Source organism: Chrysemys picta, chromosome 3 (genome assembly GCF_011386835.1).
Source record: "Chrysemys picta bellii isolate R12L10 chromosome 3, ASM1138683v2, whole genome shotgun sequence".
Classification (NCBI taxonomy): domain Eukaryota; kingdom Metazoa; phylum Chordata; order Testudines; family Emydidae; genus Chrysemys; species Chrysemys picta.
Genome location: NC_088793.1, coordinates 39,061,940 through 39,089,207, shown reverse-complemented (window position 1 = coordinate 39,089,207; position 27,268 = coordinate 39,061,940). Strand labels below are relative to the sequence as shown.

The 27,268-nt window shown below is 40.5% G+C and overlaps 1 protein-coding gene across 7 annotated transcripts in view; it reads right to left on the bottom strand.

Moving 5' to 3' along the window:
* Nucleotides 1-27,268, bottom strand: part of PXDN (peroxidasin) — a 146,558-nt gene that overhangs the window by 51,855 nt on the left and 67,435 nt on the right. For all 7 annotated transcript variants that reach the window (XM_042848761.2, XM_008163712.4, XM_008163714.4 and 4 more), the window contains 10 exons: nucleotides 25,139-25,210; nucleotides 24,452-24,523; nucleotides 22,628-22,797; nucleotides 17,580-17,697; nucleotides 16,287-16,456; nucleotides 14,273-14,545; nucleotides 12,696-12,812; nucleotides 10,697-10,855; nucleotides 5,994-6,106; nucleotides 2,570-2,726 (listed from right to left, as the gene is read on the bottom strand). In XM_042848761.2, coding sequence (XP_042704695.2) covers nucleotides 2,570-2,726; nucleotides 5,994-6,106; nucleotides 10,697-10,855; nucleotides 12,696-12,812; nucleotides 14,273-14,545; nucleotides 16,287-16,456; nucleotides 17,580-17,697; nucleotides 22,628-22,797; nucleotides 24,452-24,523; nucleotides 25,139-25,210 — 1,421 coding nt within the window. The remainder of the gene's footprint in view (nucleotides 1-2,569; nucleotides 2,727-5,993; nucleotides 6,107-10,696; nucleotides 10,856-12,695; nucleotides 12,813-14,272; nucleotides 14,546-16,286; nucleotides 16,457-17,579; nucleotides 17,698-22,627; nucleotides 22,798-24,451; nucleotides 24,524-25,138; nucleotides 25,211-27,268) is intronic.

The following is a 27,268-nucleotide window of genomic DNA, read 5'->3' as shown; positions in this document are numbered from 1 at the left end:
TTGTTATTATCTTTTGAGCTTTTGGGTAGCTGTTCTTCAAACTCCTTTTTGGCTTTTCTTATTACATTTTTACACTTAATTTGGCAGTGTTTATGCTCCTTTCTATTTACCTCACTAGGATTTGACTTCCACATTTTAAAAGACGCCTTTTCATCTCTCACTGCTTCTTTTAAATGGTTAAGCCATGGTGACTCTTTTTTAGTTCTTTTACTGTTTTTTTTAAATTTGGGGTATACATTTAAGTTGGGCCTCTATTATGGTGTTGTCATAAATATAAAGGGAAGGGTAACAACCTTCCTGTATACAGTACTATAAAATCCCTCCTGAACAGAGGCACAAAATCCTTTCACCTGTTAAGGGTTAAGAAGCTCAGGTAACCTAGCTGGCACCTGACCAAAAGGACCAATAAAGGGACAAGATACTTTCAAATCTGGGGAGGGGGGAGGGTTTTGTTTTGTCTGTTCTTTGTCTGTCTGTTCTGTGTGCTTGCCAGAGACAGATCAAGAAAGCAAGCAATCCAACTCTATTAGGATTAGTAAGTACTAGCAAGGGAATGCGTTAGCTTACTTTTATTTTGGCTTGTTATTTTCTCTGTGATGAGAGGGAAGTGTATTCCTGGTTTTCTTTTTGTAACTTTAAAGTTTTGCCCAGAGGGAAATCCTTTGTGTTTTGAATCTGATTGCCCTGTGAGATTATCTTCCATTCTAATTTTACAGAGGTGCTTCTTTTAACATTTTTCTTTCTAATAAAGTTCTGGTTTTTTTTTAATCTGATTGGGTTTTTTTTAGTGGTCTAAATATACCCAAGTTTGGTTTGTGCTCATCTTGTTTATTTTCAAGCCTCCCCAGGAAAGGGGGTGTAGGGCTTGGGGGAATATTAGGGGAAAGTAGGAACTCCAAGTGGTCCTTTCCCTGAGTTTTGTCTAATCACTTGGTGGTAGCAGCGTTACCTAATCCAAGGTACAAGGGAGAATTTGTGCCTTGGGGAGTTTTTAACCTAAGCTGGTAGAAATAAGCTTAGGGGGGGTCTTTCATGAGGGTCCCCACGTCTGTACCCTAGCTTTGAAAAGTGTCCATGCAGCTTGCAGGGATTTCACTCTAGTCACTGTACCCTTTAATTTCTGTTTAACAACCTCCTCATTTTTGCATAGTTCCCCTTTCTGAAATTAAATGCCACAGTGTTGGGCTGCTGAGGTGTTCTTCCCACCACAGGAATGTTAAATGGTATTATATCATGGTCACTATTTCCAAGTGGTCCTGTTACAGTTACCTCTTGGACCAGATCCTGCGCTCCACTCAGAACTAAATCAAGAATTGCCTCTCCCCTTGTGGGTTCCTGTACCAGCTGCTCCAAGAAGCAGTCATTTAAAGTATCGAGAAATTTTGTCTCTGCATTTCGTCCTGAGGTGACATGTACCCAGTCAATATGGGGATAATTGAAATCCCCCACTATTAGTGAGTTCTCTATTTTGATAGCCTCTCTAATCTCCTTAGCATTTCATCGTCACTATCACTGTCCTGGTCAGGTGGTCGATAGTAGATACCTACTGTTATATTCTTATTAGAGCATGGAATTACTATCCATAGAGATTCTATGGAACATGTGGATTCATTTAAGATTTTTACTTCATTTGATTCTACATTTTCTTTCACATATAGTGCCACTCCCCACCTCCCAGCATGACCTGTTCTGTCCTTCTGATATATTTTGTACCCCGGAATGATTGTGTCCCATTGATTGTCCTCACTCCACCAGGTTTTTGTGATGCCTATTATATCAATATCCTCCTTTAACACGAGGCACTCTAGTTCACCCATCTTATTATTTAGACTTCTAGCATTTCTTTACAAGCTCTTTAAAAACTTGTCACTGTTTATTTATCTGCCCTTTTCTGATGTGCCAGATTCTTTTTTATGTGAATGTTTCTTGTCTGATCTGGCCCATACTTTATCCTCTTCCATCCTCTCCTCCTGACTAAAACCTAGAGAATCTCTATCAATAACTGTCCTCTAAGAGAAGTCTCTGTCCAATCCATTTGTTCCTCTGCAGCAATCGGCTTTCCTATCTCCTTAGAACTGGAAGGGACCTTGAAAGGTCATCGAGTCCAGCCCCCTGCCTTCACTAGCAGGAACAAGTACTGATTTTGCCCCAGATCCTTAAGTGGCCCCCCTCAAGGATTGAACTCACAACCGTGGGTTTAGCAGGCCAATGCTCAAAATATCTCAAGAGGAAACTAGTGTGGCCTCCTGCAGCCCAAAGCATTCTTTCAGACTTCAGTCATGAATATGCTCCAAGTATGCTAGGCTATGAAGTCACATAGATGCTTGAATATTAGAGATTTTGGCTGACTTATTCCCCAAGGGCCAGATTTTGAATCTGTTACTCACATTGGTGAGCTATTATTCACCTGAGTAGTCTCACTGAAATCAACACAATCACTTAGGTGAGGAAGGAGTTCACAAGCTGGCCTTTGGTGTTGAAACTGCATTTTTATGCCTTTAAGGTTAAACAGTACAAATTGTATGACCTAACTCATATCTTGCTACCCATTATAATTTATAAACCTTACCATTAACACTTAGTACCATGCTAACTGAGGAGTATCCTATAGTATTCCGGGCAACACATTCATATCGACCTTCATCAGCTGTTCCAACATCACGAATGGTAAGAAATCCCTCCGGACTAACATGAAACTTTCCGCTTTCTGTTACCTGAACTCCATCCTGCAGCAAAGCACAATGCTCAGTTATTCTGAATGTATCATCTCTGGCAATTTTATTAGCATTTTAAATTGTTTTTAGATTTTGAATATTTTTTTTCTTCTAGCAGTGTGAACTTGTTCTCAGAACAGTAATAGATTATCTTTATTTCATACCAATTTTATATGCCAAGTCAATCATTTAAATTAACCCAACAGAAATCCATTAATAAATCTCAGAGAGAAACTTTTTTTTATAGTTTAGATAACAAAATTTACCAAGAAAAAGCAGCATAACTCACAGTACTGCACCATTCTATTGAGACAGGATGGTTTGCATGCAGAACAGTATACAGAATGTATTTATTATGTCTATGAACTTAAAAAAGCAATACAAAATATCCTCACAGTTGTGTGCCCTTTCCATATAAAATGCAGGCCCAACAAATACTAAAACAACACCCTGTGGGGCCATATACTGTAGGGAATGGATTTAATTCACTTGAATACAAATTCTCATTCATATTCACTTGAATACAACCTCCTGTAACTGAATGCTTTGGCAAAATGCTAATTATCCTCAGAGGAGGGAGAACGGAAACACTGCCATTCAGACTCCTTTCCCACCTCTAATACTGGGAAAAGAGGAAATCCTAGTCCCCACTCGTGGCAGAGGTACCCAGTAGCCCCTCTGCTGGCACTCAGCCCTGCAGCCTGATCTCAGTACCCCACCCATTCCACAGGGAAGGAGAGGAATATTGCCAATAATTCAGCAGGAAGGTGGAGTTCAGTACCCTCTCCACAGGGCCATGAGCCGTAGCTCTGAACACATTTTCCTGTGTTCTGTGCCTTCTCAGTACGTTATTGTTGCCTCTCAGCTAAGCAGTGGTTGAGCTTAGGGCCTTGCTGCAGGTCAGTTTCCATTATTGGAGAGAAACTGATGTCAAGTGCACTATCATTTGTTTATTTCCACTATGTACTGTTCTCATCTGCACTGTGTAGGCGAGTTCTGTTATTTTTCAACCAAAACAGACTCCAGAGATGCCTACCACATATTTGAAACTCCAGCTTAGTCATGCTGAATAGTCACCAGGAACAGCTGCCTTCATCTCTGTCCCACAAGGTTGCCCATCCCAAAAGCCAAGAGACTATCTGCTGCAGAGTCAGTGGAGCAGAGACACAGCCTCCTCTCCTGGGCAGCTCTGCGCTTGCAGGATGAGTGGGGGCAGTGGCATGTAACCAAATGCCCCCCCCCCCATGCTTCGCCTCTGTTTGGAGGGGAGAAATCCTCCCCCGCTCCAAATGCACCCACGGTCGCCCCCAATAACCCCTCCCAGTGTGGCTTCCTTTGCTTCCCTGCCATTTTCTGCAGGGAAACACAGGAAATCTGCGGGGGGGGGGGGGGGGGGGGGGGAGAGGAAGGAGAGGAAGTGCGTGCCATTTTCTGCGGGTGTTCAGTCCCGCAGAATCCCCCCAGGAGTATACTGTGTACTTTATAGGCACTAAATTTCAGAAATCTCAGTGGTCATTGTAGATTAGCTCCAGGGTTTTCAGATGTGCAATCCAGCGTACTCTGGAACTTAAAAATCATGGAAGACTCAGATTGCAGTTCAGTGTGAATACAGCAACAGTGGCAGATTCAGCAGAGGTTTTATTTTTTTAATAAAGTAAAGACTACTGGGCTTCTCAACCACCAGAAAGGAGTAGGGAGCAAGGCATAGTGGTGATGAGGACTCCCTGGCTCTTGCCAAAATGAGATGGGAGAGCAGATACTGTTCCCTGCAGGACATACAATGAACATTAAGCTAAAATAGTCAATCAAATTTTGAATAATTTATTTTTATTTAAAAATGTATGGAAGTGCTTATTGCAAGAGAGCAAGAAAAAAAAATACAAAACAAAATAATTAAAAAATTAGAAGCCAACCAACCCAGATACACAATCATCATATGAAACATAGGTGGCAAAAGGCAAACCCATTAACCATCAGGAAAGTCAACTACCAAAAGAAATCAATTAATCACTGATAGAAAGAATGGGAATAAAACAAGGTTAGCAGATGCAACTAAAAAACAAAAACCAGAACCACACAAACCCAAGAAAGGAAGGAGGCCAAAGAACTGTCGAGAATAAGGCCATCAAAGTGCAGCGAGTCCTAATTGAAAGTGATATTCATCTAATCCACATGTTATGTATCTGCCGTCATTTATAAAAACCATGCTTTTGAAAGTTGGGGCATATGGGGAGACTTGTTATGCAATAATTAAAGCAGTATTATAGTGGTATGAGAATCAAGGAAATTCAAGATTCATATTGGCGCTTTATTCTTAACTCATGTAATTGGACACTAGTATAGTGTAGCATGCGATACATGATCACCCACTGTTGTCAGATTCTTGCAATGGTTAAGACTACAGTGGAAATCGAAGACTGAGTGGGAGGCCTGCCTGACTTTTCTTGCTTTCGTTAGTTTTCATTTGTTTAGGTTAATATCTCTGTGTGAGATTTTTTCATTACGATACTCTCATTTACAGAAAATATTTTTCAAGATCTTTGTCAAAGAAGCACAAATAGAAAGGTACAATTCAACAACTTCACCATGAGCCACCAACCACTTTCCTGGTTGAAGTTACAGTACTGTCTAGGGCCTCCACAATGCCAGCAAAACATCTGCAAGCAGTCCTTATCCTATCCTTGATATAGACTTGTAATTTCCAGAGCTACACAAAACTGAAATAGAAAAGCCTTTGCAATACCTTTGAACATCCTTTTTCAAATCTGGAATGTGAATTTTAGGCACAATTCCTGTATTAGAGGTGCTCCACAGGCCTCATCTATTCCTAAAACTTAGATCAACCTAGGTATATCGCTCAGGGATGTGAAAAATTTCACACCCTGTGCAATGTACTTAGGTGACCCTACCCACCATTGTAGATGCAGCTACATTGATGGAATTCTTCCATCAACCTAGCTATCGCCTCTTGGAGAGACTGATTACCTACATCAATGGAAAAGCCCTTCTGTCATTGTAAGAAGCATCTACACTACAGTACTTCAGTGGAACAGCCACTGTGCAATAGCTGTGCCACTGTAACGTAGACAAATTCTCAGGTTAAGTACCTACACTCTGAACACCCTTGGCAGCACAGATGCCTGAGCTGCTGATGTCATTTGAGGTTAGACACAAAACAAGCAACAATCAGCCACAGCACACCTAATAAAGCCTGATTTAACTGTGGTGAAATCTGAAAAAGTCACTGCATTCTAAAGCAATCTAACAAAGATTTATTACCTTATTCCATGTTATTACTGGCTCAGGCTCTCCTTGAGAACTGCATGGAATCTGAACGTTTGTGCCAACTTCTACTGTCATATCACTCGGAACGTTAGCAAACACAGGGGTAACTAAAAGATGTTACATGGACACAATAAAAAATATGAAAGTATTTTAAGTTTATACAATAAAGAAAATTACAAAGGCATAGCTCAAAATCACATACAACAACTTAGCTGAACGAATGCAGTAAGAGCTGCACATACAACAGTTGAGTCTTTATTATGGCACTAAAAACAGGAAAACTTTTTCAAGTAAGTATCAGAGGTATGTATGGCCTTTTTGTGAGGGATGTGCTTTTCCTGGCCAATCTGACCAAATTTTGAAGTTGGAAGACTTGGAAAAATTTGCAGTTCATAAATGCTCTGTTAAGACTAGGACTTGCAGGGCTATAAGACTGGGCCTGGGATGAGAAGCCTGAAGAGTGGAGACTGGGACTGGCTAAGTCTGGAGAATGGGACTGAGATGAGAAATCAGGAGAAAGACAGAATTGGGACAGGTTGGAGGGGACAGGGCACAAAGGGTCATGGTTGGGGGAAATGGGCAGAGGAGTCTGTGCCCTCCCATCCAGACACTGAAATGTCAAAAGTGCTGAGAACTGGAGACAATGGGCACTGTGCTTTTGACATATAAAGTGGTATGTAATGCTAAGTAAAAAAAAAATCAGGTACCAGGCATCTCAAACTGGCACCCAAAACTAATGGATACTTTTGACCTACATCTCTGTGTCTCCCTGTTCCCCAGGTGCAAAATGGGGATAATAGTATTCCCTCATCTCACAGAGATGTTGCAAAAATAAATTCATTAATATTTGTGAAGCCCTCAGATACTATAGTGATGAGCACCACAGAACAGCTCAGGTAAAAAAGGAATAATCCTGTCTGCAGACAATTAAGGCATGGAGCAACATATTGAACAATGAGGCGAAAACAAAATTTTGAGTAACTTCTCATTAAGTGAGCACCATAAATTATAAATAATGATATCCTATTTCCTAGAACTGGAAGGGACCTTGAAAGGTCATTGAGTCCAGCCCCCTGCCTTCACTAGCAGGACCAAGTACTGATTTTTGCCCCAGATCCCTAAGTGGCCCCCTCAAAGATTGAACTCACAACCCTGGGTTTAGCAGGCCAATACTCAAACCACTGAGCTATCCCTCTCCCCCCTCCAGTCTGTTGTACAGGCAACTTTTTGGTGGCACTTTCTAACTTCTGTGTGATTGACTTTGCAACCTAAATAATATTCTTTCAACATAGTTTCTTGAATGTAATATTTTGTATAAATTCAGCAACATTTAGATTTAACTTTAATTAATGAGTTTAGTCAGTGAACATAATTTTTTAGCCCTGCAGCTTCTGTCCTTGTCCACTCTAGATTCCTCACTGATATCAGTACTGGTTTCTTTTTAGCTGAAGTCAATGGGTATTTTCCCTGAGCAACGACTGAACTCAATGAGATTAAACGTAATTCAAAAGCATTTTCAGTTAGTAATATTACTTGAAACACTGATATGTCGACAAAGAGGATCAAGTACAAAACACAAACTAAAATGTTCCCACTTAATCCTTAGAGGCAGATTATGAAAAAAAAAAAAAAAAAAAAATGGGAAATGGACAACATTTTTCATGTTGTTTGATTTTCTGTTTCAGGAAGACACTGAATACTATGGGGCCATCTTTCTCTTGCTCTGGGAACAGAAAATTTTGGGGTTCTGGCCACCAACACATCATGAAAAAAACCATAGCCTAATTAGTTACACATGTACAGCAGTCTTATGGGAAACACACGCAGAAGAAAGGCAAAATTTTCACAACACAAAAATACCCCAAAAAATCTGAGAAAACAGTCATCCAAAGAGTAAACCTCCCTCCACAAAAAAATAAATCAGAAAAATGTCTTAAAGAGAGCAACATTTTCTTCAAACAAAAGTACTCTGACATAAATACTGGTCAGCTTCTGACCTTTTCATTTATTAAGCAAACAGTAAGGAAAACCGGAAGCTAAAAATACACATCGTCAGAATTTATGAGAATGAACAGCAAAGTTTCCAACTGACCAAAAAAAAAAAAAAAATCCTATTCTGTTAGGCTCTGAGCCAACAAAGCACATATACACATGCATAACTATAAGCATATGAGCTTTCCTGTTGACTTCAGTCAAGATCACAGTCCTATTGAGCTAGATGCTGAACAAACAGAGACAACCGAGTTCCTTATCTTTGCTACCCATTGAATGATGGGACTACTCACATGTCCATAGTTAAGCATGTATGTAAGGGATTTGCTGGACTAGGTTCTAAGCTAAAACAATGAGGAGTCCGGTGGCATCTTAAAAACTAACAGATCTACTTGGGCATAAGCTTTCGTGGGTAAAAAACCCACTTCTTCAGATGCATGCAGTGAAAATTACAGATGGAGGCATAAATATACTGAGAAATGAAGAGAAGGGAGTTACCTTACCAGTGGAGAACCAGTGCTGACAAGGCCTCACAGTATGCCAACATTTTTATGGCTGATTTAGAACAATGCTTCCTCAGCTCTCTCCCCTACTGCCCTTCCTCTACCTGCGTTACATTGATGACATCTTCATCATATGAACTTATGGGAAGAAGGCTCTTGAAGAATTCCACCTGGATTTCGACAATTTCCACCCCACTATCAACCTCAGCCTGGACCAGTCCACACCAGAGATCCACTTCCTGGACACTACAGTGTAAATAAGTGATGGTTACATAAACACCACCCTATAGAGGAAACCTACTGACCGTTTTACTTACCTACATGCCTCCAACTTCCATCCAGGACACATCACACAATCCACTGTCTACAGCCAAGCCCTAAAATACAACCTAATTTCTCCAATCCCTCAGACAGAGAATAACACCTAAACCATCTTTAGCAAGCATTCTTAAAACTACAATACCCACTGTGATGAAATGGGATTGTTCTTAATGTTGTCTCTGAATACTGTGTGGGTGCCTGTGACGCAGCAGGGAGAGGGGAGTATTGACCTGGGAAGGTTGCAGGGGAGTTTTGCTGGGACTGTCTGCATAGGAGATGAGAAACTTTCCTTGAGGCCAGATACCTGAGCATGTAACATTGGAGCCAGGTGACACCTTTGCCTGGGAAACTGGACAAAGGCTGGGGGAGGAGCCGGGGGGAGGCTGGGTGAGACAGCTGGAGGGAGTTTCAGTTTGGAGATGGCTGGGAAAATGGAGGGGAGCCCAGATGGGGCTCTGGCCTCCCTGGGGCCCCCCAAAATGAACTGACTGAGGGGGTCCTGTTGTCTGTACCTGCAAGACCTGTCTTGGACTGTGTTCCTGTAGTCTAAATAAACCTTCTGTTTTACTGGCTCGCTGAAAGTCATGGTGAATCGCAGGAAGCCGGGGGTGCAGGGCCTTGTCTCCCCCAAACTCCATGACACCCACCTGAGGAAGTGAGGAAACAGATTGACAGAGCGAGATGAGTACCTAGAAGTCACCCAGACTGCTGTCCTACAGGACAGGCCCAACAAGAAAAACAACAGAAAACCACTGGCCATCACATACTGTCCTCAGCTAAAACCTCTCCAGCACATCATCAAAGATCTACAACCTATCCTGGAAAACAATCCCTCAGTCTCACAGACTTTGGGAGGCAGGCCAGTCCTCGCTTACAGACAGCCCCCAAACCTGAAGCAAATACTCACCAGCAACTACACACCATACCACAGAAACACTAACCCAGGAACCAATCCCTGTAACAAGCCTGTTGACTATTCTGTCCCCATATCTACTCTAGCAACACCATCAGAGGATCCAACCACATGAGTCACATCACCAGGGGCTCATTCACCTCCACATCTACTAATGTGATATAGGCCATCATGTGCCAGCAATGCCCCTCAACCGTGTACACTGGCCAAACCGAACAGTCTCTACGTAAAAGAATGAATGGATACAAATCAGACATCGGGAATGGTAACATACAAAAGCCAGTACGAGGACACTTCAATCTCCCTGGACATTCTATAACAGATTTAAAAGTAGCCATCCTTCGACAAAAAAACTTCAAAAACAGGCTTCAAAGAGAAACTGCAGAGCTACAATTCATTTGCAAACTTAACACCATTAATTTGGCCTTGAATAGGGACAGGGAGTGGCCAGCTCACTACAAAAGCAATTTTCCCTCTTGGTACTGACACCTCCTCATCAATTATTGGGAGTGGACCACATCCACCCTGATTGAATTGGCCCTGTCAACACTGGTTCTCCACTTGTAAGGTAACTCCCGTCTCTTCGTGTGTCAGTATATTTATGCCTGCATCTGTAATTTTTACTCTATGCATCTGAAGAAGTGGGGTTTTTTACCCACAAAAGCTTATACCCAAATAAATCTGTTAGTCTTTAAGGTGCCACCGGACTCCTCGTTGTTTTTGTGGACACAGACAAACATGTCTACCCCTCTGATACTCAAATATTAACTCCAACTTTCAAACATGGTTTACAAGAGGAAAATAATAAGTCAAGCATTCCAATGAGTATTTTAACATAAGTCTAAGACCCATATTTATAAAGGTGCTTAATTGCCTAACTTCCCTTGATACTCCCTCAATAGCTGTTAAAATCTGGCCCTAAATGTACTTTTTCTAAACAGACACAAATATGGATATAGTGAACATACCTCTAGGTTGTACTGTTAACTGTACGGCTGTTCTTTGGGATCCTACAATGTTGACGGCTTGACATTCATATTGGCCTTGGTCATGTAGAGCAACTCTGGAAATCCTCAGTGTTCCAGATGATAGCACTAGATGTCTTCTATCTACAGAGAGTTGGCTCCCTGAAACACAGCATTTGTTATTTACTAATTACAGCCATGTAAAATAAAATACTATCTATATTTCAGAGACAACCCAGAGCCATTTAGTATTTGATAAAGCCCATATAATTTTTTTAAATAAAAAAGTAGAGGTTTCACAAAACAAATTATTTAGAAAAAATGTTTTGAAACTACTACCTACTCTCCAGAACACACACTGTGGCATGGTCTACACTAGGAAATTAGGTCGGTATAACTACATCGCTCAGGGGTGTAAAAAATCCACAACCCTGAACAATGCAGTAAAGTTGACTCAACCCCTGGTATAGAAAATGCTAGATCAATTGAAGAATTCGTCCATCAACCTAACTACCGCCTCTCAGAGAGGTGAGTACCTAAGCTGATGGGAGAACCTCTCCCATCAGCATAGGTAGCATCTTTACTGAAGCACTATAGCAGCACAGCTGCAGCGATGTCACTGTAGTGATTTCTGTGGAGACAAGCCCTCATGTCCCTGACCTCTTCCACATCTACTTTTTACAGCAGAAAACAGAGAAAAGCAGGATATTCACACCCAAGAAGCATCAAGTCAACAAATCACTATAGGAAGTATGCAAATGGAGAGCATTGTTACTTTCATGTCATCACGTAGGAAGAAAAGTCACCATTCATCTCTTCTCTCCATCTCACCCACCCACCTATCAGAAAAAAGTGTACAGCCCTGCTGAACCGGATATACCAACGTAAAAGGAATTAAACAAAATGCACAAAAATAAGGCTGAGTGCCAGTCTTGTCCACCCACCCCTGCTACCTTTCCACCATACTCTATTTTTCTTCATCTGCAGCCACTGTACATAATATTTGTTTAGAGCCACCTCAAGAAGTGGAGGAGAGGGAAAATCCATAGATACTGTCAGTGCCTCAATGATCAAGTTCTTACTAGAACTCTGCTTTATCTGCCACCACTTGCAACCTCCTGTTGCTTTTCCTGCTATAGCCTCACCCTATCACTATGCTGGTACATGTAGTAGATCAGGGGTTGGCAACCCATGGCACGCATGCCAGAGGCGGCACGCGAGCTGATTTTCAGTGGCGCTCACACTGCCCAGGTCCTGGCCACTGGTCCGGGGGCTCTGCATTTTAATTTAATTTTACATGAAGCTTCTTAAACATTTTAAAACCTTATTTATTTTACATACAACAATAGTTTAGTTATATATTATAGACTTATAGAAAGAGACCTTCTAAAAATGTTAAAATGTATTACAGGCACGCAAAACCTTAAATTAGAGTGAATAAATGAAGACTCGGCACACCACTTCTGAAAGGTTGCCGACCCCTGTAGTAGATCTACTTACTGATCTTATGTACACTATCATTTCTATCACCCTTGAATTTGGCCTAGCATCTTTACAGTACCATTCCTGAAATGTAGTCCACTAGAGTGGACCCCTGTGCCCAGGCCAAGTCATATTACCTCCAGTTTGAACCTCCATTTGGTCATTTATTTTGTCAAAGTCTCTATGCAGTGGAACAGGTGCCAGTGCTAGTGGATTATAGCTCAGGATCAGCGCCGAAGTCTTTCATCTACTCCACATGAATGGAAAGAATATTTCTTGTACAAACATTTTACAGATGGCAGTTAAAGATGATCACATTATATGTTTAATCTACTTAGATTTATAACTACTAAGTGTTTTACATTAACTGACCAACTTGATATCGTCCATCAGAGACAAAGAAGTTTTTAAGGCAATTGTATAGCACACACATACACATTTTCTGCTATTTCATAAGTGATTCTAAAAGGGATGTAATATTTACAAGGTTTAAAAGTAAAACCTCTAATCAACTTCTTACCTCCTTTAGTCCAGGCAATAACGGGCTGTGGATAGCCTTGCGCTTCACAAGGGAAATCGACAGTGTGGCCCTCAATCACTATTCTGTCTTGAGGAGTGACAGTAAACTGAGGTACAGCTACAGGAGGGAGAAGAGAACACGTTAAACAACAATTGAAAGATGTTCCATTGGCTGATATTACTTATTTTCTATGTGACTTGCACAGTTCTGTGGGGAAAGGGATCCTGCTAGCTCTTTTAGATTGTAAGCTCTTTGGGGCATGAATTGTCTCTTACATATATGGACAGAGCCGAGCACAATGGGGCCCTGATCTCAGTAGGGATGTCTAGGCATTACTATAATACAAATAAATAATAAATCATAATCATAATAATAGATCCAAAATATGTTGTACCTTAAGACTGGTATAATCAAGTAGAGAATGTTCTCTGGATTCAAAATATCTTGCTTTCTTTCTTTCTTTAAAAAAATCCTCAACTAAATTATGAAGAAAACACAATGTGATCACAACCAGCCTGAGCTGCTCTTTTCTTGTAACACACACACAGTGCCTTTATACAAAAGAAAACCAATGAACGAAGTATAGGCCAGCTTCTGCAGTAACATTGTAGCATTACCAATGAGAGCGGGCATTTGTTCAGTTCTCAAAATACATCCACCAGGTCAGCTGATGGAAAAGTGGAACTAAACACGTAAGGGCAATTTGTTTTCTATAATTTGAAAAATAACTATGTATTCGTTGACATGGTTCTTGCTCTAAGGAGTTTACAATCTAAAAGAAAAAAAAAGTGGGAAAATCCCAAAACTGATGAGGAGAGAACAAATTTAAATTTTTAAAAGATATTAGAAACCTATGGAAAAATATAACTGCTAGTATCACTTCCAGTTTTAAAGACTAGAGAGCAATAGCCTATGTATAAAAGCCTATGTATGCATATAGTGTTCCTGAAAATATTTTATATTCTAGGCTACTGGCAAATTACGCTGAAAATAAAGTTACACTGATTACATAATTTGTACTACTATAATTGCCAGTTCACAGAAAAACTGTACAAATGATCTGGGGGCTGGATGGATTGCTAGCTTCCATGCAGCAAATCAGTCAAAAGAAAAATGATTAGGAAAGATGGGTGACACAGAACCATACTCAGAACTCCATGTCCAGTAGTACATGCATACATCTTAATCTTTAGACAAGCCAGGTGCTGCAGAAAACATTTGGGGCCCACACAAACTGGGCACTGACAGTGTGTATAGATGTGATTATATAAACAGACCAGCAGACAAAATCTTGAACAGCAGACATTTCAAAACATGAATGAGGATATAAACATTTGTGTATAATTCTTCCAAAGTTTTATTTTTAGATTAAGGGCCTGAGATGCTGCTCTCGCTGAAGTCAATTGCAAAACCCTATTGACTATATTAGGAGAGGGAACAGGGTACACAATTAAAATAATGCACTTATGGTTTAATTCATTTCCAGCTATTTAGAAAACAAAATAGAAATAAGTTTCCTTTGAATTAATTTGTAGTTTTGAAAAATATAATGTCTTTCCTTGTTTAATATTACTTACCTTGCACTATGATGTAAGCAGTTGCATGGATATTATCTATACTGTTGGTTGCAAAACAGGTATACTCGCCACTATCTTCCTGGTTCACATTTTGTATGTAAAGGCCTCCTGACGGAGTTATTGTGATGCGAGGATCATTTGGTAAGGGGGTTCTGTCGCCTTTTGTCCATGTGATCCGCGGTTGGGGGTGGCCGGTTGCACTGCATTCCAAAGTAACACTTTCTCCAACTAATACTTCTGTATTTTGTGGGTGGATCACAAAACTTGGCCTGGCTGTCAGAAGAGAACCGTGCTTAAATGTGGCTTTCATCCATTTCCAGACCTTTATAAACATCAACAGGCTAGAAGAAAAACCCTTATAAAATTGTGTTGAAGGAATTTATGAAAAAAATATCAGAGCACAAAGCACACTTTAGATAATCAGTTGCTGTTTAAAAGGTTCTTTTCACCAAGAACGAAACTGATACAGAGAAAACAAACTGACTTTAGACAAAGTGCTGTGTAATGCACAAAATGGGAGAAAAAAGATAAATATGTTTTTTTAAATAACTTCTTTCAATTATAGCAATCATAAGTGTAACTTGTGACTAAAGTAGGTACAACATTTTCAGGAATGTAATTTTTAAGTTGCTGGTGTCCCTTTAAACATATATAATACATCTCCAGAAAACAATTCTATGGGTGAAGTTAGTGGTCATATGAAACACAGGCAAGACTCTGAAATAGTGCTGGAAGGGGTTGTACAAAAGTATTGTTTAGTCCTCTGCAATGCATCTCCAATGCATCTCATGATTGACCTGTACCACTTTTGCTATTCTCCATCCTGGGCCCTTCTTGAACAGAAACTAGAAACTGTTTGACTTCGTAATGTGACAAACTAGCTCATTAAGCAGGACATGCGAGTGAATAATGACAGGCACAGGGATGGATTTAAAATGTTAGGCCACAACTTTATTAAACTTAATATGGAGGAAGGGTGTTATGTGTCCGATCTCCCTGTACCACCCATTGAAGTAGGTCCAGTGCAGGGTTTACAGGTCTCCTATCACCTACCATAACTCAGGACCATACTCACCCCTAAAATGGGCAGCTGAAATGGGGCAAGAGACTTAAGAAATCCTGGGCAATGTTTTAAATGAATGATTGGGGGAAGCAAGGAGACAATTAGCTCCCATCTCCCTCTGTCTGGACAATAGGTGGCAGAGTGCCCAGGAGAAGAAGAGTCCTATGCCTGCATAGACTCCATAGTTGCCAACTTTCACATGGAAAATAAGCACCTCGACTTTCACAATAAGCCAAAAATCAAGCTAATGCCATTTCAAAACAAGGCCAAAACAAGCCAATCCCTAAGAACCCCGACACTCTATGTGACTAGATCCTCCCGGCATGCAGTCTGGGACTGTGGTGGGCCCGCTCTGCATCCTGACTCTCTCCCCCCCTTGCCCCTGCTTGCCAGGAGCCCATCAAAAAAAAAAAAGAAGCAAAAGCTACAAGCCAAACAAGCAACAAGCCAAAAACTAGCCAACAAGCAACTCACAAGCCAATTAAGCCAAAAACAAGCCCAATTTGTCTGTGTTTTTTTTCATGGGTTTGGCACATCTGATAGACTCCCCTTTTCATTCTAAAGCTGTCTGGCACCTTGTAAGTCCAATCAAGTCTTCCACCCATTAAACTGGGTGGGTGGCATTGTTATTTTTGTTTTGAGCATCTGAACTCAGGTCTCTAAAGATCAGTACACTAGAATAGCACCATTTAATTATCTTCTTCTTTCCCTCATATACTACTAAAGATAATCTACATTATTACTCTGATATCAATGGTATAATACAATTACTACTATAATGGGTTGATAATTTCTAGGATTGCAATAACTAGGTGGTGATGCAAATGAAGTTGCAAAGATGCACAGGAAGTATAAACCTGCAGTTAATGTATAAAAGCAAATGTACTTCATTGTGAAAATGGTCTTCTGATTAATAAAAAACAAACAATTCTGTATCTAAAATCTATTTACCTGGTGACCCAAAGTATCTAAGAGTAACCTCTTGAGTTTTCACTTCTCCTGCCACATTTTTCGCCATGCACTGGTAAATACCCTGGTCTGTCTCTTGAGTATTCTGAATCATCAGAGTGCCATCATCTAGCAAGTTTAGACGGGAATCTGTTTTCATACTGAGCTCATTACTGTAAAGACAGAAATCTGCTGAACTAAAACTTTTAAATCAAAACCACAGAAAAAACATATCAAAGAACAAAAGTCTAAATGTATTAACAAACGTAAACTACAAGAATAAATCTTTAGCGTATTAGGTCCAGGTAAGTGTAATAATAGAACTTTTAGTCTTAAATTAACAAAAAAGCAGCAGAGGTGAATGCCAAACAGTGACATTTTTAAAAATGTAAACATTCTGACTTTGGAACTGAAAAGCTAGACTAATCTTAGAAGTATACATGTTTTATACAGTTTGGAGGGAAAAACAAGGAGAGTGAGTTACACACATCCATTTCCATTTTTTTAATTCAGGATATCAATTGTTCTCATTGCCAAATATCTCCAAATGTCTCAAGCCAGTGTCAATAAACCCACACCCGAATCTCTCTTATTTCTTCTTAAAACTCTTTCATATGTGGATTCTGAATACATGCTTTTGCTGATTATAAAAAGATGATATTTTCAGTGTTGAGATTTTAAAGTGAAGTGTTTTTTTTTAAATCTATAAAATATTTTACCATCTCATATTTAAAAGTAGCTCTCAAGTTTTCTCTTTGATTTGTTAAAGAGATATTAATTCAGGATTAAACCTGATCTTCTAGCTACAGCATAGGGTCTGCAGACAGATATCACATAATAGTTAATGAAACAATGGGTCCCCTTGAACAAAATGCACCAATACCTGCTGCACCTGCAAACTCCACTTTACAGGCACCTGCAAACTACATATTACATGCATTTATAGAATTACCTGATCTTTATATACAAAAGACTATTACTTTACTTAATCTAGGGTTTTGCAGGTCTCTGAAATTTTCTGGGTGCAAATGCAGTTGAAAAATTGCCCATGGTATCATGATATCATATATCGGGTTCTTTATTATACAAGGCTCTTTTTATATGATTGTTATACTTTGAACTGTAAAGAAACGAGATCTAATTATAACTGCCAATATATTAAATTTTTATAATACTAATATAATGTTCTTAAGTATTTCATGTTTGTGTACATGCATGGTGAATTTCATACAACAACTGTAAAGCAAACATATACAAACAATTTCTTTCTCTCTCTCCTTTTTTTCCTTAACTTACTTGTTTCGAAGCCAGATAATTTCTGGTTTGGGATTGCCTTCGGCTCTGCAAGTGAAGTACACTGTATTCCCTGAGGTAACGTCCACATCCTGAGGTTCTGACGTAATTCTTGGCCTCTCTGTATCAACAATAAAAGGTATCAAGGAAAACTTGCTTGTTTTAAAACGATTAAAGTAAATAATTAAATATTTATTTTCCCCCCACACTTATATAGATGAACATTTTTCACAAATGTTTCAAGTAAAAATACTTTATCAATCAAGATTAAACACATTTTTCTCTACACAAAATTATCATTGGTTTTCTGACCTGTCTCAACATTTACTAGTGTTAATTTAGAAAACTAAAACATGGCTTTTGTAAATTTAGATCAGATTCTGAAGCAAAGAATTTGTATATATTTAGTTTTACAGAAATTTGATTTGCATTACAAGAAAGAGCTTCCAGCCAGCACAGTGCCATTTAAAACTATTTATACTGGCTACTGGAATATTTTTGGGCTATAGCATGGCGAAGTATTGCAACATAAGTAACAATAACTTTTCAGTAACAAAATTCTTCAGCGTATGTATAGATGAGTGGTTCCCAAACTGGGGTTCGTACAAAGTTACAGGGGATTCGCCAGAAAAAATTCCCTAATGGCGGCCAGAGGATCCCAGGCATGGGAGGCAGCAGGTGGGACCCGGTTGCAGAGCAGACAGCCCAAGCAGCGCTGAGCTGGCAGCCAAGCCCTGGTCAGTGTGGGTGCCGGCAACCCGAGCCCGTGGAAGTTGGGGCTGGCAGCCCGAGCCCCAGTAGTCAGCGCAGGGCTGGCAGCCCGAGCCCCAGGGAGAGCGGAGCCGGGCAGTTGGGGCTAGCAGCACGAGCCCTGTGGAGCACACAGCTGCCCCCATCAATGGGGGGATTGGCAGCCAGAGCCCGCGGCAGTTGGGGCTGGCAGCCCGAGCTTTGCAGAGCACGCAGCTGAACCCCAGTCAGCGGGAGCCCGAGCCCCAGCAGTCAGTGCGGGCTGGCAGCCTGAGCCCCATGGAGAGTGGAGCCAGGAAGTTGGGGCTAGCAGCTCGAGCCCTGCCCCCATCAGCGGGGGGGTCAGCAACCAGAGCCCCAGCTGTCAGCATGGGGTCGGCAGCCCAAGCCCCATAGAACGTGGGGCTGGGTAGTTGGGGCCAGCAACCCAGACCTCGTCACAGGGCCAGCAGCCTGAGCCCCATGGTGGGCAGGGGGGCAGCTGGGACCCCAGGTGCGCAGGTGGTAGCTCAGACCCCTGTCCTTGGCAGACAGGGGAAGTTGGGCAGCATGAAGGGCAGAGTGAGCAGGGACCATGCTGTATGTATGGGGTGGTCCAGGCTAATTTGTCCCTCGCGGGCACCCCCCTAGTGACGGCCCTGGTGGCGGAAGAAAAGGTGTTTGCACGCCAAACTAGCCGGTACCACATTGTAGCCAGTGTAGCAGCGTTAAGGTGCCTCAGTAATTCGATACTAAGTCATTCTCTCTGGGGTGCTGTTTTGCTTTAGTGAGACGTGAGTGAATCTTCTCATTTTCTAGTTTGTTGGTTGTTAGCTCTGTTATTTTTGTTGGTTGTCTCTCTGTTATTTTTATTAGAACTTTTGTGCACAAGTTCAATGTATAGGTGGCTAAAAAAGGAAAGTGTAAAGACGCAAGAATCAGCTAGTGTTTCCTCAAGTCCACATTGTGGAAAATCTAAGTCTAATGATCATGATGGTCCTGGAAAGTCACTTACAAAGAAAAGAAAATATGACGATTATATAAAATATGCCTTTACACGTATTGGTGATCAAGAACGTCCGAAACCAGTGTGTGTAACTTGTGGTGATGTTATAGCAAACAGCAGCCTCAACCCTGCTCTACTTCGGCGCCATTTAGAAACTAGGCATCCTGCACAACTTGACAAGCCTGTTGATTTTTTCAAGCGAAAATTAGCTGAGAGGAAAAGTGACTTTACCAGTTTTATATCCAAAGCAAGTACTGATAATGAAAATGCACTTGAACCGTCATACCGCATGAGCTACTGAGTTGCAAAAGCATCAGAAGCCCATACCATTGCAGAGAGCTTGATTGGTCCATTTATACAGGATTAGTTCATTGCATGCTGGGAGAAAAGGCTGCAAAAAGGATTGACATGGTACCTTTGTCCAATAATACGGAATTCTGACGAAGAATTAATGACATGTTAAATAATGTAGAGACTGCAATTGTACATAGAGTGAAAAATAGTCCATATTATGCTATACAGTTGGATGAATCAACTGATGTAGCTAATCTAGCTATTTTGCTACTGTTTGTACATTATGTGAATGAAGGTATGGTTGAAGAAGGCTTGTTGTTTTGCCGACCATTGGAAGAATGTACAACTGGAGAAGATATCTTCAATCTGACTAATGCATATTTTCAAGAAAAGGAAATAGATTGGTCTCATTGCCTAGGCATTTGCACTGATGGGGCCACATCAATGACGGGGAAGTATACTGGATTTGTAGCTCGAACAAAAAAGGTTGCATCAAAAGTCTCTTGGACTCATCGCAGTATCCATAGACAAGAAAACATATGCCTGAGGGACTAAAGGAAGTGCTGGACAATGAAGTGGAAATGGTGAATTTCATAAAATCACGGCCAACAAATTGCAGAATATTTCACCTACTTTGTGAAGAAATAGGTAGTATACACAATTGTCTGTTGACTCATACCGAAGTTAGATGGCTCTCATGGGGCAAAATCCTTGTGCACTTGTTGAGCTTAGAATGGAAATCCCAGTTTTTTTCAACAGCCACCTTTTCCACCTTGGCAGCTGTATGGAAAATAATGTCTGGCTCCAGAGCATAGCTTATTTTGCAGATATTTTCTTAAGAATTAATGACCTACATTTATCTCTTCAAGGCCTCAATATAACAGTTTTCAATGTGCAAGAGTGAGTTGAATCCATGATAAAGAAGTTGCAGTTCTGGGAAAGTTGTTTGGAAAACAATCAAACTGAGTGTTTCAGTAATCTTCATGACTTCCTGGCAGAACATAAACTTCAGTTGGATCAGTGCACTAAAACCAATATAACTGCACACCTAAAAGGACTTTCCACAACTTTCAGGGAATACTTTCCAGCTATGTCAGGCAATAATGACTGGATTCGCAACTCTTTTAATGATACCACTTTCTCACAGATATTGAACACTGAGGAAAAAGAGAAATTGAGTGACATCTCCTGTGATTACGAACTGAAAAAGAGTTTCAAAAATTTGTCACTGATCAACTTTTGGCTGAGTTTAAGAAACTCCCTTCTGGCAGAAAAAGCTACTACAGTTTTGTTACCATTTTCAACAACATACTTATGCGAGAAAACATTTTCCTCATATGCACATCTGAAAATCAAATACAGAAACAGACTTGATGCCAAACCGGACATGAGACTTTATCTTTCTCCAGTGGTTCTGGACTTCCAAGAGCTATGCAGAGCAAAGCAAGTGCATCCATCAAAGTGAGGAAATTTAAACTTAAATCCCTAGAAATATTCATTTTTAGGCAGGGGTTCACGAGATTTCACAATTTAGTGAGAAGGGTTTGCAGGTTGTTAAAGTTTGGGAGCCACTGGTGTAGACTAAGCTTCTCAAACCTGACTGAGTGATAGAAATCCAGTGACCTAATCTTACTGCCACTGACTTCTATGAGAGATTTAACACAGACTTCAGAGGAATCAGGAATAATTCCTTAAGCATCCCGTTTCCTTCCCTCTTTCCATTGTCTGAGGAGCAGTGCAGTATACAAAATAATATTCAACTTCAAAACTGACCACTAAAGACTCCAGCTTGCATTCTTTTTATGCTCACGTCTCCTTTTGGAGTCAACTGGGGTTTTGAATGCAAAGAAGGCAAACTCAGAAGCCAGCTTTTCATATTCCATTGCTTATAATACAAAAGTACAAAGTATTTTCTCCAGTATACTTTCTGCTTTTATCTTCAGTAGGTGTTCAATTATTTCATGTCTGCACGTCCCTTATACAGACGTATTTATTGTTCGATTTTTGCATCTTGACTACCTACAACATCCTGTATGTTTACTGTGGACCCACAAAGGGAACCTACACCCCAGATTTAGATGCCACTGTGACCCACAAAACTGTTGCTTGGCTGACATCTAACCCTGTAGGTGCCTAAACTTACCCGTTGCCTAAATTTAGTCAGAAAAAGTTCCCTAAGTGCCTAAGTTTCTGCCTCTGGGAATGGGCACAACACGTCACTCTGGATGCCTGTCTCACACCTAAGCCCGAGAGGGATCCTCAAATCATGTGAAAACAGATGCTCCTCTGCCTATCTCGCATGATCCAGTAGGCATGCTATGAGTATGCCTACCCGACCGTGGCTTGCACAAAATTGAGGGGGAAGAGGCGTTGTTGGTGCCAGTGCCATCTCTCTTAACTTTTAGACCAATGGTTAGAGTATTCATCAGGATGAGAGACCCCCCCCCCCCCAGGTTCAATTCCTCCCTCTGCCTGATGGGGCCAAAGGATTGAACATAGGTCTCTCAGCAGAGTGGCCTAACCACTGGGCTATGGGATATTCTGATATGGATCTCTCAATTTCTACTGTTGAAGCAGACAAATACAGAAAGGTGTTAAGGAAAAAAAGTCTTTTCAGGATGACCATGCTCAGTTCTTAGGCTTATTTCCCCTCACAGGGCTTGTCTATGCTGAGAAATGACATTGTGCCATTGCACTAACTAAAGTGATGTTAAAGAGAGGCGGGAGACAGAAGGAGAGATGAAGAGACAATATTAAAAAAAGTGAGCAAGTGGAGATATAGGAGGAAAAGCAGAACAGTATTGTCAAAGAAGCCGAGAGTAGAGACTGAGTCAAGTGGGTGATCAGCTGTATCAAAAAGCAGCAGATAGACTGAGGGGAAGGGATACAGAGAAGAGAGATTTAGAGATGGTCAGAAAGTAGCTATTAGCATCACTGGCCAAAACAATGGGGGGAAATCCCATGAAAAACAGGTGGTTTTGGAAATATTTTTTTCTCCCTGAACATTAAGTGGAAAACTCACCACAGTTAAGTTCTTCTGGTGTTATTGTTGCCACTGATCGCCCCTGGATCCTCCTTGGATACTCACAAGTAGCTGCTGCTTGAGCATTACCAGATTCTGCATATGTCTTCAACAAGTCTGCCAGCCATAGGATTTCACAGTCACAATGCAGAGCATTTGAATCCAGACGCCTGTGGAAAATGAGAATGATCCATTAATCTTCCTAATCAGCTGGAACAATTCATTAGATTTTATATGACTTGGCAATACCCCCCATCTATTTATTCTTACATACAAAAACCTACATTAAAAGAAAGCCATCTAGGTCCCCTTGTGCACATGCATTATGATATAGTTTTTAATTACATCATCACATACTATTTCCTCCCCCCTCCCCTCCACCTCCCCCCGACCACAACTCATTCACTGTACAGGATAGACAGTGCTCTCTGTCGCAGGCGATTCAATATTTTTATCCTCATCATTCAATAATGGTTCCCCCACCTATCCTACCTGCAGACCCCAATTTGGTAGTTGTTCTCCGAGGACACCTAACTCTCTGAGAGGAGGAGGAGAACTCCCTTTTTAACCTTTAGACCAGTGTTTAGGAAACTCTCCCAGGATGGGGGAAATCCTGATTCAACTCCCCTGTCTACCTAATGAGAAGAGATTTGAACATGAGTTTCTCACTTCTCAGGTGAGTGCCTAACTATTGGACTATGGAGTCACTCTCACTCATTCTCTAGCCCAGTGCACAATTATTTATATACAATGGAACAGCTTCAACAGGTGAGGCTGAGAGAGACCCACGTCAGAATATCCCATAGTTTAATAGCTAAGGGCACTCATCTGAGAGGTGGGACACCCATGTTAAAATACTTTCCCCTTGTCAGGCAGAGGGAGGAATTGAACTGTGGGTCTCCTATATTCTGGGTGAGTGCCTTAACCACTGAACTAATGGTCATAAGGAAGGCTACTGCCTTCTTCTCTGGGCCTTTTTGAATAGAGTTAGGCATGTGCCACCTCCATTCTCGAGGGGAACAGGCTGCCGCACCTGATTCTAGGAGAGGGTTCCCAACTGTGGCTTCCAAGGGGAGAGAGGAGCCTTCCTCCAGCCCGATCTTAGGTGCCTAATGCTCTGAGAGGTCCAGGGCTTAGGACACAATGATTTCCATGGCATCTGCTATTGGCTAACTTAGGTGACTGCCCGCCGAGCATGCTGGTTTTTGTGGAGCTCATTCTTAGGCTTCTATCTCTCCTCATTCATTGTATAGGCAGCCTGGGCAACTAACTCAGGGTTTGAGGATTCCACAGGGTAGCTAGCACCTGAAAGTTAAGTGTTGCAATGACTACGTCCCTTTGTGAACTTGGACCAAAGTGCCTGCGTCACTTTAGAAAAATGTCACTTAGGTTCCGAAAGTATTTAAGCACTTTAGATAATTTTACGCCTAGTCTCTACAGTTTACGAAGGATCTAGAAAAAGCAACCTAGAGAAAATACAATGGGCAATGAATGTTATACAAGAAGATCAAAGGAATTTAAAACAGAGTTAGGAAGAAAGACTGCAGAAGCTGTTTATTTAGTCTACAATATAAAAGACTCATTGCAGACAAGGCCACAATCTATACATAAATTCAAGATAATAAAGCAAGGCAGGGGTTTAGTCACAGTCACAAAAGACTGAAGGATAAAGACCATGGAAGGAAAAGTTTACACTAGATTCTTTAATGGTAAGAACAATTAGGCAGTGGAACAAACTGCCAAAGGAGGTGGACACTATAAGATGAGACATAAGTATAATTAGACTATTTCAATTATTTCAGTATGTAAATTTAATTTACTTACAGTCTCTTCATAGATTCCAAATGACTAAATGTCCCAGGAACTAAATGAGCTATTCTGTTATTATGCAAAAATCTGTTAAAAACACAGAGGAGTTCATGTATGAGTTCAGATTTTGAAATGTTTTCATTCCATATACATTCTTCTGGAATTCCTTAAAGAGAAACTAAGTTTACACTGTACAAATACACATTTTTTAAATCAACTTTCTTCTGCTACTTTTTTAAAAAAAGACTTCCCTTTCCTCATCTCCTCCTCCACCCAAGAAAGAAACATTTTTAGTCTACTCTGTAGACAAAACTACATAAAAACATGACAGACAATGGGGGAGGGGAGGGAGAGTAATCAAATGGGCCATTTTTACAAAAAATTAATCCTCCTATGTCATGAATCATACAATCTATTTTATGATAGACAAACATCAATCACAATTGTTTTGAACTCATTTTGAGATTGCAAATTGTACACACAAACAGTGTTATTAAACCATTTCCCCAACTAGGGCCTGACCAGAAGTCACTGGGAGATAAGGGTGCTCCATACTTGCCAGAGGGCACTCAGCACTTCGCTCCTCAGTCTCTCACACCATGAAAGTTTCAGTACAAAATAAAAGCTATTGATCTGGGTCAGAGAAAAAAAGCTACGGACTACTACAGCTTACCAAAATTTCCAAACAAAAATAAAACTTACAGTCTTTCAAGTTTTGGAAGATGCATAAAGGATTCAGGTTCCAATGTTTCTATGTGATTAAAGTGCAGATACCTGTAAATATGTTAAACAAAACATCACTGAAATAATTTATTGAATGGAAGTGGTACTGTGCAGCTAGAAACTTGGTATGTAAAGGACTTCTCATGCTGCCGAGCACATCTGTAAATTATTACAGATTAATGATGTAGTGGCATAATTGTCTTTTCGTGTCTTTTGGATCCTACACTTTTCCATGAAAGAGAGAGAGGCCTTACATAATAGGAAGGTTTTAAAAGTTGTTATTATATTGGTAAAAATAACAATATATTTGTATCAACTAATCATACGTCAAACAATCTTCTGTCAAAACTAAATATTTACAAAAACTCATGGGACAATCAGTAAACCCACATGTATCATAGGACTGGTAAGAAACGACAGATTATAGTATTTGCAAAAAACGTCAGATCACAGATCCAAAAAACATTTTTTTCATAAAAAGCCAGATAGCTATTATCAACTAATATTAGAAATTCAAAACCAGTATCTTTTCTACAAATTTTGGACCAACCAGTTAATATGTAATAAAACTTGTTTTATTTACAGTAGAACCAGGGCTTTTAGAGAAATATTGCTTTTACATTTTCTGACCCTCTCTCCCGCAACTTTCATATTTCCTAGTGAATCCTACCACCCAGACCACCACATGAAGTCACTTGATTTATTTTGTGTGGTTGAAAAAATGAACATGAACGAATTTTCTGTAGGAAAAGTTGTAGCTTTATTAGTAAAGATTTGCAAGCTTCAATGGACATCCCAACATTTTTTTGGTATCTCACCTTTTGAATACTATGAGAATGACTGAAACCTTTCAAAGATGCAGTCTCAAGAGAGGTCTTTTGCCTGTAATATCACTGCCCTATCAGTAAGACTTAAAGCTATGGCAATTCTAACCTCTTCCTATCCCCTCTCAAAAAAAATTTTAAGACTCCTATCTTCTAACCAGAAGGATACTATTCTCAAATAAATTCATAAACACAAAATCAGTGCAGGTGAGCTGTATCACCATCTGGATAGATTTCCCCCAAAAAAGTCTACCCAATAATTATTACTGTCTAGTATATGAATAGACATCTAACTGCAACACTACAAAGAAAAAGATGCCCACTATTTGGTGTATATATATTGGTTATTAAGGTTCCTTCTGGAGTACAAAAGCCTTGGATATTAAAAAAATATTTGGCACTTACGGAAGGTCTGAATCTGCAATCCTTACTCACATGAGTACTTCCACTAATGGTAACAGGCTATTCATGATCAAGGGCTGCAAGGTTAGGTTCATATTGGTTTATGCATATTAGTGAGTATTAACAATTCTGTCAAGAATGAAAATATGGAAAAAACCAGTAATTAAAAAAAAAACTAAACTAAAAACAAAACAAAAAAACACCACCAAAAAACCAACTCCGCAGCACGAGCATGAGAAGATGGAAGACACACTGACCATGTTCTAGCGCCAGACCAAAGAGCAAGGTGCCTGCCCCATGGCCAGATATTGGAAATCAAGTGGGGAGAGGGATGGGAAAAAACCCAGTGGGGATAATCTCAGAAACTACTGCCCCGTAAAACTATTCCTTTCACAGCAACCAGACAAGTGCCCAATAATCCAATGTAAATGGGCTGCTGACAGGAAAGAGGCACATCAGCCTCAGCCCTATTGCCAAGGAGAAGGTGTACGCCAATAAGTGGTTCCAGTAGGGGGACCAGAGAAACAGCCAAAGCAATAAGCCTAGGTGAATGCGACAAGTGAAATTTTCATGTCAAATCTACTAGACAGCCAATAAATCTGGCTTGTGACCTTCTCTCTGCTAAATCATGGAGCAACTCAGAATTTTTTTACACCTGGCGCCAATGTACCTAGCCAACATAAATTCATATGCATAAAGAGAAACAAACAACTGTCACACCGTACCCTGGCCAGTCATGAAACTAGCTTTCAAAGCTTCTCTGATGTGCAGCGCACCCTGCTGTGCTCTTCTAATCGCCCTGTTGTCTGGCTGTGCGAAATTGGCAGCCAGGTGAGTTGCCTCAACCTCCCACCCCGCCATAAATGTCTCCCCCTTACTCTCA